Source organism: Macrobrachium rosenbergii, chromosome 7, assembly GCF_040412425.1.
Source record: "Macrobrachium rosenbergii isolate ZJJX-2024 chromosome 7, ASM4041242v1, whole genome shotgun sequence".
In the NCBI taxonomy this organism is placed as follows: domain Eukaryota; kingdom Metazoa; phylum Arthropoda; class Malacostraca; order Decapoda; family Palaemonidae; genus Macrobrachium; species Macrobrachium rosenbergii.
This window is the reverse complement of record NC_089747.1, coordinates 40,828,959-40,842,387: the sequence shown is the minus strand read 5'-3', so window position 1 is coordinate 40,842,387 and position 13,429 is coordinate 40,828,959. Positions and strand designations below refer to the sequence as shown.

At 36.3% G+C, this 13,429-nt stretch overlaps 1 protein-coding gene across 1 annotated transcript in view; it reads left to right on the top strand.

Moving 5' to 3' along the window:
* Positions 1 to 13,429, top strand: part of LOC136840408 (KH domain-containing, RNA-binding, signal transduction-associated protein 2-like) — an 85,144-nt gene that overhangs the window by 59,291 nt on the left and 12,424 nt on the right. The window contains exon 7 of the mRNA XM_067107087.1: positions 8,741 to 8,814. Within this exon, the coding sequence (XP_066963188.1) occupies positions 8,741 to 8,814 (74 nt within the window). The remainder of the gene's footprint in view (positions 1 to 8,740; positions 8,815 to 13,429) is intronic.

Here is a 13,429-nt window from a genome sequence, read left to right as displayed (position 1 = left end):
TCCCTTTGTTGTTGATTGATTCACTGACACCATTTGACGTCGCGGATTCGGAGGTTGCGGGAGCCTAAAGCCTCTTGTTTTCTCTAAATCTTTCTTTGTCTGAGCTCTCTTTTTCTTTGAATCTTGTCCTTCTCTCTCAATCCCACTATCTGTCAAATCCCTGTAGCCTACAACCTTTTTGCTTTCAACAGGCGACCTCTATGTTCATTTCAGTTTTTCAAACAATTCTAGGTTTTAGTTTTTTTTTCTTTTTGACTTGGATAAGTTTGTTTAATATTTATATCCCTTTTCGTTTAAGCAAAGTTTTTATTTTCTATCTATGCTTGGTCGAGGTTTGATCTCTCTCTCTCTCTCTCTCTCTCTCTTGTTTTGTGTGGATCTTTTATTCTCTCGAGGGGGCTCAAGAAGGAATTAGTTTTTCCTTTAGGTTTGATGAGGGAATTTTCCTCTCAAGTTTGGATCAAGTTTCCTACTTGTTCCTTAGATTACGAGTAGATTTTAGTCCTTTGGGTGTGGACTAGGTTTTTTCACCCCCCCCCCCTTCTCCCCACCCTTTTTTGGGGGGAGGGGGGTTCGCCACGATTACTCTTTTCCCCCTTTCAAGTCTGGACATTGTTTATTGCTTTTGGCTCGAACTGTGTGAGTGGTTTTTTTTTCTTCTTCTTTAAAACCTGAGTTGGGTAAGGACCCAAATTGCCCTTTCTTTCCACCGCCTCAAAAAACAAGTAAAAAATCGAGTTGTCTGTACAGCGTATAATGTTGTACGAAACTCTCAGCCATGGTCCGGTGGTGGCCTGTGTTGTTGGTGCCTATAGCAGTGCTAGACTCGCGATCATGGCTAAGTTGAACCTTGAATAAAATAAAAACTACTGAGGAGGCTAGAGGGCTGCAATTCGGTATGTTTGATGATTGGAGGGTAGATGATCAACATACCAATTTGCAGCCCTCTAGCCTCAGTAGGTTTTAAGATATGAGGACGGACAGACAAATAGCCATCTCTATAATAGTTTTCTTTTAAAGTAAAACTGAAAATTCAAAAAATATAAATTGTTGTATCTAGTACAAGGACGTCCTTGACGCCTTGAAAGCGTAGTATTTATTAAAGAAAATTTTAAAGGAAATTAAGGAATACTCTTAAAATATTATTTTGAGTGAATTGGTTGTAATGTAAACGGAGTGACGACATTTTTGTTGTGATAAACAGCGTGGCATGAGTGGCTTCGCCCATTACTGTCTCGCTTAACGAGTTTGCGGTCATATTTGCTGTTCTTTAAGGCGTATTTGGTTTTCATGTTTCTTGGTGCGTTTAATTCTGCTTTTCTTGTGCACAGACACATTCTCTCTCTCTCTCTCTCTCTCACTGTGGGTGGCTTTCGAGTTTTTAGCAAGAGCTTGATGGCTTGCAATTTATATACACGACGGAAATACCAGCAATAGTAAATTCAGGCATGTAACTATATATATATATATATATATATATATATATATATATATATATATATATATATATATATATATATATATATATATATATATATATCTGTACGTTGTTGAAATAGGTTTATATAAAAGGTCTATACATATATTTATATGTAGCAGCCTGTCACGTTTTTGTAACTTAAAACAATTGGAACCAAAGGGTTCCCAAGGAACCGAAATGTAATAGTGAGAACTTAATAACAGGATCCAAAACGCTCTTGGAACTTAGCATTAGGAACCTAAATGGGAGCGTAATGTTTATAAACGCTTTAGAGAACTAACCACTGAGCTGAGACCTGTAGATCAGAACATGCTAAATACCTGACAGTTTTTTCTCATCAATGTTTCAAGAGGCTCAGAAAAAAAATTACCCACAATTCTCATCGTAGCCGTAATTATTCATATGAGAATTATATTTACTTTCTGTGAAAATCTTCATTCATGAGAGATTTGATGCCTGAAACAGATTTTATAGAATGACAAATACAGCCTTGTAAATGGTTGGGTCTCACTAGCTGTGTTGTGTGTGGCGTACTTCAAGGAGGTCCCTGAGGTCCACAACTCATTCTTCCTTTTAATTGTCATCATTTTTTATTTATGTATTAAATTGTTAATTTATTTATTAATTTGTGTTAATTCACCTGTTTTTCGAATAACTGATCTCCTCTTTCTGTATTTCCCATTACCTTCTGTTACTTCTTTCGAAGCTTCTTAAATTTCAAGTCAGTGGCCCCCTGTGGTGGGCTTGTTCCCTATGAATAGGGTTCTTCACCTTCTGAATAATAATAATAGTAATAATTAACTTTAGCTTTCTTCATTTTCCACCTATTGGTTAAGAACAAACCTTCAGAGCCAAGCTTACGAGTAGAAAAGTGGCTCTGAAAGTGCCTCTGTGCCCTGCAGAGTTACGTTCTAGTTCTTAGTATTTGCTTCAGCTCATTGCTGCTCTGTCCTTGTTACGACGGGATCCCCTGCACCAGACCGCCATGATTTGTTGCAAGGATTTGTTGCAAGGCCGTTAAGTCGACGCCCACCCATCCTCTTTTATATGAAAATGAGAAGAATATTAAATCTCATGGCAGCTAAGAAAACTAAGGCGAGAATTACTTCAAGTGTCAGATTCAGAGAACAACCTCGGAGTCATTCGAAGTAATTTGTCATAGTGGCTTAGGCGTCAGAGCAGAGCTTTCTATGGTGTTGGAGCCTCAAGGTGTTCTGGAGCTTGAAGGCTGTGTGCGACTGGAGCTTTAGGAGGAAGTCCTCTGGCACTTAAGGTGATTGCAAATGCTGATGTTCCACCCAGTGCTTGGGATCCAGTGCGCTGGCCCTCACCAGTGCCATTACCTTAAGTGAATAACAATAAGGTGGTTCTTTTCTCCTCCTCCTCCTCCTCCTCTCCTCTCCCTCCTCCGTATTCCTTTTTTCTTTTCTCTGTTCTGGTACCTCTTCAAATTCTTCCTCTTCTTCCCTCTTTTCCTATTCTTGCTCACCGTTCTCCTAGTATCGTATTAAATTCTTCTTCCTCCATTCCTTTCTGCTGATTTTTCTCTTCCCTTGATTCGCTAAACTCTTCAGATTATTCCTGCGCCTCCTCCTCAAACTGATCTCTCTCTCTCTCTCTCTCTCTCTCTCTCTCTCTCTCTCTCTCTCTCTCTCTCCCCACGTTGCCTCTTTAAATTCCTTCTTCTCTTGCAGCTTTTTATTTTCCTTTTCTTCCACTTGCTCCTGTTACCTTTTCGGATACTTCTTTGTCCTCCTTTATCTCTTGTTGCTACTTCTAATTAATCCTAATCTTCTTATTCTTCCTCGTCTCCTTTTCCATCCTCCATTTCCTCTTCTCTTCCTCCTCATTTTATTCTAGCTTCGTCTTCGCTTGATTCCTCCCTTTAAGGTGTAGGTTGCTGCCTCTTGCTTGTTTTATTGTGGGTGTGTGTTGGTGAGAGAGAGAGAGAGAGAGAGAACTGGAAAGATATGTAGTATAAGAGAGAGATAACTTTAAGCTTTTGTAAAGATATGTAGTAACATTTACCTTTTCTTTTTTAAACTCTCTCTCTTTTCTTTTTAAACTCTCTCTCTCTCTCTCTCTCTCTCTCTCTCTCTCTCTCTCTCTCTCTCTCTCTCTCTCTCTCTGTGGAGTCTGAGTAGCCCTGCCTAATGCCTTTTGTAAAGTCTCCCATATACACTAAAAAAAAAATTCACTATGTAGTTTTGTTAATATTTCTGCAATGCATTTTAGAAAATCTTAATTACTCCTTCAAAAACTCTCTCTCTCTCTCTCTCTCTCTCTCTCTCTCTCTCTCTCTCTCTCTCTCTCTCTCTCTCTCTCTCTCTCTCTCTCTCTCTCTCATTATTACTAAATACCTCCTTGCTTGCCAATGCTTTAGACTCCCTTATCAGTTTCACCATAAATATTTGTCTGTTATTATGAAGTTTCTTGTCTCCTGTCTCTAATATTCCCTGACTTCCTTTTCATTTATTTCTGTTTTCAGTTTTTTTTCCATTTTTGACTAATTGATTGACATTTTATTATTCTGTTTCTCATTACTCATATATTTATATACTTTTATATATATATATATATATATATATATATATATATATATATATATATATATATATATATATATATATATATATATATATATATATATATACTTATTTATATAATATTCCTTCTGTTACTTAGTTCCATTTTCATCAGCCATTTTGCTCTATTCTCTCTCTCTCTCTCTCTCTCTCTCTCTCTCTCTCTCTCTCTCTCTCTCTCTCTCTCTCTCTCTCTCTCGAAATATTTACGTGGGAGGGACAACAAAAGGTTATTGTTGCAGTTGGCTGTAGCAATTAAATTTCGCCATTCTGCCGTCCATACATAATTAAGGAAGTTATAAATGTCCATCTGCATAACAGAGGCAACTTTCTTTTTGAGGGAAAGTGGCGAGAGGGGAAAAGTACGAAGGGAAACAAAAGTACAATAGAGAGAGAGAGAGAGAGAGAGAGAGAGAGAGAGAGAGAGAGAGAGAGAGAGTCGGGGGCCGGGCAAGGTACTTCATAACTAGAAAAGAAAGGAACATTTCCTGTTTGTCTTTTTAAGGAGAGAGAGAGAGAGAGAGAGAGAGAGAGAGAGAGAGAGAGAGAGAGAGAGGGGGGGAGAGGTGTTTCATAACTAGGAAGAAGAGACATGTTTTCTATATACCGTATTTTCCCTTTTTAAGGAGAGAGAGAGAGAGAGAGAGAGAGAGAGAGAGAGAGAGAGATTCAGTATTCCCCATTGTATGATTTCCTTCCCTTTTCCCCCAGTCTTCTACAGTACATAATTCACTGTTTAATCTTCCGGAGAGAGATATTTAGCCTTATCATCCCCTCATTTCATTTATTTTGGTTTTGGCCCATGTTACGTTCTTTAATTTCGTGTTAAAAATTTGTGTGTCAAACTGTTCTGCCTGTCTTTGTGAATGTTGGTCCGTCTTGCACCGTATGTGGAACTGTCTTCACTGTATCTTAAATGTCCTGGTCGACGGTACGTGCATGCATGCATGCATATTTGAGTGTCCTTCTCTGTAAACTGTATAATTCTATTATTTGTTGGTTATCGTTTGTAGGTATCCGCTAACAGCCAAACTGCAGCCTTCTTTAACTGTGTAATTGTCTAGTCAATTGCCAGATATATATATATATATATATATATATATATATATATATATATATATATATATATATATATATATATATATATATATATATATATATGTTTGTTTATTTATTCTGTTCTGTCTCTTGCCATTAAGCAGTTCACTTTTCTGCCTCTGTCTGACTGCGTTGCGTCCAAACAGTTCATCTTTCTGTCAAAACTGTCTGGTTTTGTGTTGGTACATAAAACTGCATCGGCTCTGTGACGTCACGCAGTACCGCTGGAAGCTCTTCTGTCTCTCACGTTCCCCATTCTCAGTTCTATTATTTAGATATTTCTCTCTCTCTCTCTCTCTCTCTCCTTTCCATCCGCTATTTCTACTCTTGGTTTTTCCTTTGCCTCTCTTATTCTATTTTCCTTGCACCACCTTCTTGTAATTAAGGTCTTTACTGTAATCTTCCTGTGAGACGCTTCGTGCGTTTTCTCTGCAAAATCGTTTTCTGATAAGCGTTCGTTCACGGTCAGACGTATGCTTGTATGAACGTTTGTATGAATGCATTTACTTGTGTGTGTGTGTGTGTATTATTATGTATTATTATTAATCTAAACCCAAACCCACAAACTCACTGGCAGCCTTCGCCCTGCTATCGGCCCCAGTTCGCCATTCATCGCACGCGTATGCAAATCACGCTGTGAATTCTACGGTCTAATCACGTTTCTAATCCCTAATAATCCACTTGTAATGGACCTAATCAGTGCTATTCAACCACCAGCTATGCTGGCTGGGTATTGGTCTTCGTTCCAGTCACGGTGGATTTTGGATTTTAACATTTTTTTTGCTTTTCATCGACAGCGATTCTTTGTTATAAATGCTGTGGCCGTTGGGGGCGGCATTCCACGTAATGTAGACTCGGTAGAAAAAGAGTGGGGTCTCAGGGTCGAAATTAAGCGAAAAGAGAGAGAGAGAGAGAGAGAGAGAGAGAGAGAGAGAGAGAGAGAGAGAGAGAGAGAGTTAAAACCGAGTACAGAATATGGAAGTGAAGTCTAAAGCCTGGTACTTGGTGATGCGCTATAGTGTAATAAAAAAAATATGTTTTTGAAATGAGAAAAAGTGAAAACAAAAGAAATAAAAGACGAATACTAACATTGTATTTTGTTTTTTCCGTCGAATCTCAAATTCCTTCGCTATTTTCACTTATTTTATTGCAAACAGGCATTTCAAAGAAGAACGTTTTGTTTTTCTGCAGTTTAATTCACTCTTGGTATTTGTATTATCTCAAATGGCTGTTTTTTGTGGTCTCGAGAGAGATATTGTATCTTGAGGTTATTATTATTATTATATAATTATTATTGTTATTATTCAGATGAACCGTATTCATATGGAACAAGCCCACCAAAGGAGCCATTGACTTGAAATTCAAGCTTCCAAAGAATATTATTATTATTATTATTATTGTTATTATTATTATTATTATTCAGAAGACGAACCCTTAACAAGCCCACCAAAGGGGCCACTGACTTGAAATTCAGGCTTCCAAAGCATACGGTGTTCATTGTTATAGATGAAGTATGATGCTGTGTGGTGTCCAATATGTTGTCTTGTGGTGTCAGATAAGATATAGGTCTAGTTTTGCGGTGTCATGTGACTCGGTGTCAGTTGTGAAGTATTTTGCGGTGTCATGTGACTCATTGTCAGATGTGAAGTGTTTGCGTGTCAGGTCAAGTATGATATTACGTTGCCATAATAAAGTATGGTAGCTTTTTAAGGTATCAGGGCAAATATGGAGTCCTTTAAGGTATCAGGGGAAAATAAGGAGCCTTCGAGTGTCAGTTCGAAATACGGAGCCCTCTAAGGTAGCATGGCAAATATGGAGTCCTTTAAGATGTCGGGACAAATATGGAGTCCTTTAAGGTATCAGGACAAATATGGAGTCCTTTAAGGTATCGGGACAAATATGGAGTTTTTTAAGGTATTAGGGCAAATATGGAGTCCTTTAAGGTATCAGGGCAAGTATGGAGTCCTTTAAGGTATCTGGGCAAATATGGAGTCCTTTAAGGTATCAGGACAAATATGGAGTCCTTATTACATCAAGGCAAATATGGAGTCCTTTAAGGTATCAGGGCAAATACGGAGTCTTGGGGTCTCGGTTCGAAGTATGGAGTCCTTTAAGGTATCAGGGCAAATATGGAGTCCTTTAAGGTATCGGGGGAAATATGGAGTGCTTGTCCATTTAGCCTTAGTAGTTTTTATTTTATTTAAGGTTAAAGTTAGACATAATCGTGCTTCTGGCAACTATATAGGATAGGCCACCACCGGGCCGTGTTTAAAGTTGCATGGGTGGCGGCTCATACAGCATTATACCGAAACAGATCTGTTTTCGGTGGCCTTGATTATATGCTGTTACGGCTGTACAGGAAACTCGATTGCGCCGAAGTTACTTGCTTAATTAATTATAAGTCTGTTAAACAGTATTTGAACCATGCTTCTTTAAGCTTTAGTGGAATCTTGACCTTTTGTGGGGTTGGTAAATCTTCCCAATGGATTCTCCCGATTGGTCTCTCCTTGAAGATATAGTGACAGATTTTGTGAAGATATAGTGACAGATTTAGTGAAGATATAGTGACAAATATAGTGAAGATGTTGGTGACATGGATTCATTTGTGATGATGGCTCTCTTCAACATCTTATATACCTTCTCTCTTGAACTCTATTCAACTCATCTTTTATTTATATATATTTCACATTTTTCAATATCACCATCAGCTCCTAAGGTAACTTTTGTACGTATGTAAGTTTTTATTCAATTAAGAATGTGTATGAACATACAAACTGGATGAGATATATATAATATATATATATATACATAAACCTTCCTTAGGTTCAACTCTTGTAAATAAATTGTGTATCAGGTCTTTTATATAAAAAGTGAATTTGACGACAAAATCACGGCACAAGTTCTGCATGGTAGTGAGTTTGAAAGTTTTTTTTTTTTTTGGTCATTTTTTTGGCAGCATGCTGGAGTTTGACAAAATTATTTTAATGAATCATACTACTGTGATGAATATTTTGAATATTTTAAAACTTGAAAATGATAAAAGAGTGGTTATCTTAAATGCATTTGTTAAAGAGAATTGATAGATTGGCCTTTTTCCTAGAATAATCAGTCTGTTAGATGTAAATGTCCTGTGCAGTTTGGTAGTTTGACAGATAAACAGGAGTTGCTGGATGCTTTGTACTAAGACAAATGAAGATGCTTTTGCTACATAAAATATTAATTTTAATAATATTTCCCAGTGAATTTTACAATCAGTTTACAAGTAAAATTCTTCAACCGTTGGAGTGAGCTAAATTTGTAACAATGTCGAGTATGTTAAGACTTCAAATTTTAATAATAAATGATTTTCCTTATAAGAAGTTTTGTGAATACTCTCATATTTTTGGATAGTGAAAGATGCTAATTAATTAATTTTTTTAAAATGAGCTGTTTATAACATTGTCAGTGTCTGAAGACCTAAAAAAAAATTTTGACAAAATTTCCTTCTTTGGTGAATTCTCTCATATTCTTTGATAGTGAAAGATGCTAATTTAATTTGAAATATATTTTATGTTAATGTTTACATTATGTTTTGCAGTATGCCGCTGTACGAGGACTATACTGAAGTAGCAAATATACAAACAGAATATGACCCAACATCAGTGGTCAATGGTAAGTTCTCCTCGGTCGTATCTGGTGGTTTTGTGACCTCTTTTTGGTGGGTTTCTAACAATTTTTTTTTATTAAGTTTCATGACCCAATTCCAGTTTTATGATTGATTTTTTTTTTGTATATTTAATTTGTAGTTTGAAGATAGGCATTAATTTGAATTTGGTGGTTTTAAGACAAACATTTCATTAGCTGATTTAAATTGGTAGTTTTTGACGTGAGTTGACTTTTTAAAAAAATTTATTTGGTGGTTTAGAGTCAGGTATTAAATTTCCTGATTTAAGTTGGTAGTTTTTTTATGTACATTAATTTTTTTAAATTTAATTTGGTGGTTTTATAAAAACATTAAATTTTTTTATTTAAATTGGTAGTTTTAGATTTTTTTTAATTTATTTTGGTGGTTTTAAGACAAACATTAAATTTTTTTATTGAAACATAGTTTTTTCTGACAGATTGGTAGTTTATGTACATAAATTGTTTGTTTAATTTGGTTGTTTTAAGATAAATTTCTGATTTAAATTGGTAGTTTTTGATGTACATTCAGTGTTCTGATTAGTTTCTTAAGCCGAGTACAGTATATACACATTTAGGCTGTATTTCTTATGATGGTTTTAGTACTTTCTTTTAAGTGGTTATTCTTGCTTGGTAGTTTCATAATTAAATTAGTGCCTTTTTATTGACCGATTTGTTGGTTTTTTTACCGATTTTGAGAACCTTAATTCAGTGGACTTTTTTCTGCTCAGTGGTGTTTCCTTACGCATCAAATAATTACTTTTAATTTGATGTTTTTCATAGTTTTTTCGTTATTTTTTTTATTTGTAAAAATATTTTGAAAGGTAGTTTTCTGACCACCTTTGCTCGAGCACTTGTGATCTGGTGACTAATTTATTTGCTCAGTGCTGTTCATTTGTAGCCGACCTATTTTAATTGCCTGTGGATCTGTCGCAAATCGTTCTAATACTGGAAATAATTTAGCAGCTCCTGTTATCCACAGATTCTTATATGTTTATTTCTGACCTTGTCGGGCAAAAAGTATTGTTTCTCAGACTTTAAAAAAATTATTGTATCCTCCACTAAAATAGCTTTTTTTATTGATTTATTCGTGAATTTCACATATAAAATAAATTGATTGTGTCCACTAAAATAGGTCAGTTTAAAATAGGTCAGTTTTTTATTTGTAAATTTCATATTTTAGATTGTGTCCTCCCAATTTTTTTTTTTTTTTTGGTGAATTTCATGTTTTATTTTTATTTTTTTACATGTGAATTTCATATTTTATATTTCATCGTTTTTATATTTTATTTCATCTTAAAAAATTAAAAGCAAAATGAGTTCAGTTTCTTAAATTTTGTAAACTCTTTTATATCTTTTTTTTTTATTTGCGAACTTCATGTTGTAGTTTCACTTCGCCCTGTTTTCTCATTTTGCCTTTCTTAGTGAGTAACTATTTTTGTGTATGACTTTCGTATAAGGCACGGATGCATGCATGTTTTGTGTGTGTATTCTGTCCCATTTCACCTCTTTTCGCATTCAGTATGCATAAAAAAACCTCAGGGCTCTTTCACATTCATCAGATTTTTAAATTGTTGCAGCCCAGAACCGTGATGGAAAGTTTTTTTTTTTTTTTTTTGCTAAAGTTCACATTCATCAAATTTTTAAATTGTTGCAGCCCAGAACCGTGATGGAAAGTTTGTTTTTTTTGCTAAAGATTTAAAGGTTTTAAACGTAATTAAATACACTTGAAATATAGCCTGTAGGATAGTTATTTATTAAATATAAAAATTTACGTAACGGTAAATCATATGAAATTCTGAATATAATATATTATTAACGTTAGTCGTCCACTGGGTCTTGAATTCTCAAGCAAATGCAATTCACCTCTTAAATATTTTGAGCTTTAAATATATAATTCAGTCACGTTCGCAGAAGTATTTAGGACATTTTAATAATATAACAAAGGAAGATTTTAACTTTCCCCGCAGTAAATGAAATCCATTTTTTGGGTATGTCTTCATGACCCCAACCCCTTTTGTTAAACTAATACCACTTCTTGACGTTCTCAGCATTTTCTTACTGTAATAATAACCACTCTGATACCTTCCTTCAATTATTTATTTTCCTCTTCGCTTCATCCAGAGATTTCGTCGTTTTTGCCTCTGTAGCCGCCGCCTTAATCTTTCTCGTCTAATCTAGGTAATTCTCTAATACTCTGTCGCCACTTAATTCTTTCCTTCTCAGTCATTACAATCATCCTTTACTCGCCCTCCTCCTTATTTCGACTTACTTCCTTTTTCCAAACCTTATCTTCTCTCCACAACCTCTTGTCTTCCTCAACTGCCTTGCTGCTGCCAATTATTCTCTTCCTTTACTCCCATTCTTTCTCATTTCCACGTCTGTTTTCCAAACCCTTTTCTTTTCTCCACATCCTCATGTCTCTTCCTACTCACCTGTTGCGGCCACCTCTCACTTTTTACTTTTTCTTCTCTCTTTTTTTTTTCAGTCCCAAGAACGGTAAAATAAAGGCCAATTGTAGTCTCCTCAGCTAAAGAGAAAGAGTCAATAGACTTCGCTTAATTTGGCAACTGTAATGGCCCTCTCCTCTCTCTCTGCTCTGATCTCTCTCACGATCGCTTTCTTCTCCGTGTTATTTATTTAATTGCCTGTCTTGCTCTCGAATCTGAGGTTTTTATTGTGGCTAGGGTGTTCTTCAAAAGGTATTATTCTCTTCGGATCATCTTATTGTTTTTCTGCGGTTAGTGTGTTCATCAAAATGTATTTTTGTCTCATATTATCAAGTCTGTGGTCAAAGTATCCATTAAAAGTTATATATAGTTTTGTCTTCGCTTAATGAAATCTATAATTTTCGTGTTTACAGCCATTTCTTCTTGTTCACCGACGGTATAGTTAGTTCCTTTGTCTTCATTTATTATTATAATAACAGTCATTTTCGTCTTAAGACTTCTGTTCTTTCTGTGGGGGTGTTCCTTTGCAGACACGTTCTCCTTCACTTTTGATTATTGTGTTCTTAGAACGCATCGCTCTTGAAACAAATATAACACCCCGTTAAAGCAAAATGTACAGTCTTATGTAACTTGCAAAGCAAAAATAGCAAAACCTTCATCAAACTGAACCAGCCTATTGAGCCCTCCTTGTGGTATAACCCTTGTCTGATTCGTTTTCTATATCCTTCTCGTCGCTGGTCCATTTTCTGTGAGAAATCGTCCTCTTGATGCCGAGATGACAGCAGCTCTTGCTAGTGCTTTGCTCTCCATGACGTCAAACTTCTCGAAAAGCATTTTTCTCTATTAGTTTTTCTCTCTTTATAAGCCCCCTCCTAGGGCCGATTTTTTCTCTTATGTTGTCATTCCTTAATCATCGAAAAGCCTTTTTCTCTGGAGACTTTTCTATTCACTTTGAGGCGATGTTCTCTCTTCAGGCAGTTTTGCTGTGCGATATGTCATTTCCTTCTTTCGATGTTCCAATTTCTTTGAGGGGCCCTAAACCCTAAAGGCTCTTCTGTTCGCCTTAAGGCTATAAACCCCTGAGCTTCTCCTGAGGCTGTTTTATTCTCCCTAATGCCCTCTTACTGCTGTCCCTTACTCTTTAAGGGCCCTTTTTTCCTCTCAAGGATTTTCTGTTTACTTTGAGGCTGTAAAGTTCCCTCCTAAGGCTGTTTTGTTTTCAGTGATGTCAGTCTTCCAGTCGCTGTTCCTTACTCATCAAAAGGCCTTGTCCTCTGTTCACTCTGAGACATGTGCCCTCTTGAAGCTGTTAATTTCTATATCATTATTCCCTCTTTTTGCTGTTTCTTCGTCATGCGTCTTATCTGGTATCTCTCTTGTTCACTTAGAGGCAAAATCCCCTCCTGTTGCAGTTCCTTATTCGTTGGGGGCCTTTTCTGGTCATTATGACACTATGTTCTCTCTTGAGGTTGTTTTTCCCTTCTCTTTAATATAATTCCCTATCGCTGTTCCTTATTCTTTTGGGGGCGTTTTCTGTTCACTGTGACACTACTTCCCCTCTTGAGGCTTCTTTCTTGTTCTCTGTAACATCATTCCCTCTTGTTGCTGCTCCATTTCCTCTTAAGTCCTCTCCTAAGGGTGTTTTGTTCCCTGATGTCATCCTCTTGGTTCTACTCATTCTACGAGGTTTCTTTTCTTCTCGAGACATTTCCGTTCACTTTTAGGCTGCCTAACTTCGTTTCTGAAAAGTCATTACCTCGTTTCCTTCAAGTGGCCTTTTCCTCTCAAGGCTTTTCTGATCACTAAATCCTCAGGCTAAATGAGGCTGTTTTGTTTATCCATGAAATCATTCCCTCGTCACTGTTCCATATTCTACCAGGGGGGCCCTTTTCTGAGCATGTTTTGTTCTCTTGGGGCATTCCACTCTGAGGTTGTTGTATTCATTGCATTTATTTGTTTTGTTCATTCTCTGCTGAGATTGTTGTTCTCATTTTCTTCATGGGACTTTTTACCTCTGAAGTAAATTTTCTTTCTGAGACTGTATTCTACCCGGATTTCCTTCATCAGACTGTTCTGTCATATTTTCTTCATTTCTTCTTAGTAGTCTTCTGTTCTCGTCTCGTGTTTTAGTCCATCATAAAGCTATTCTGTTTGTC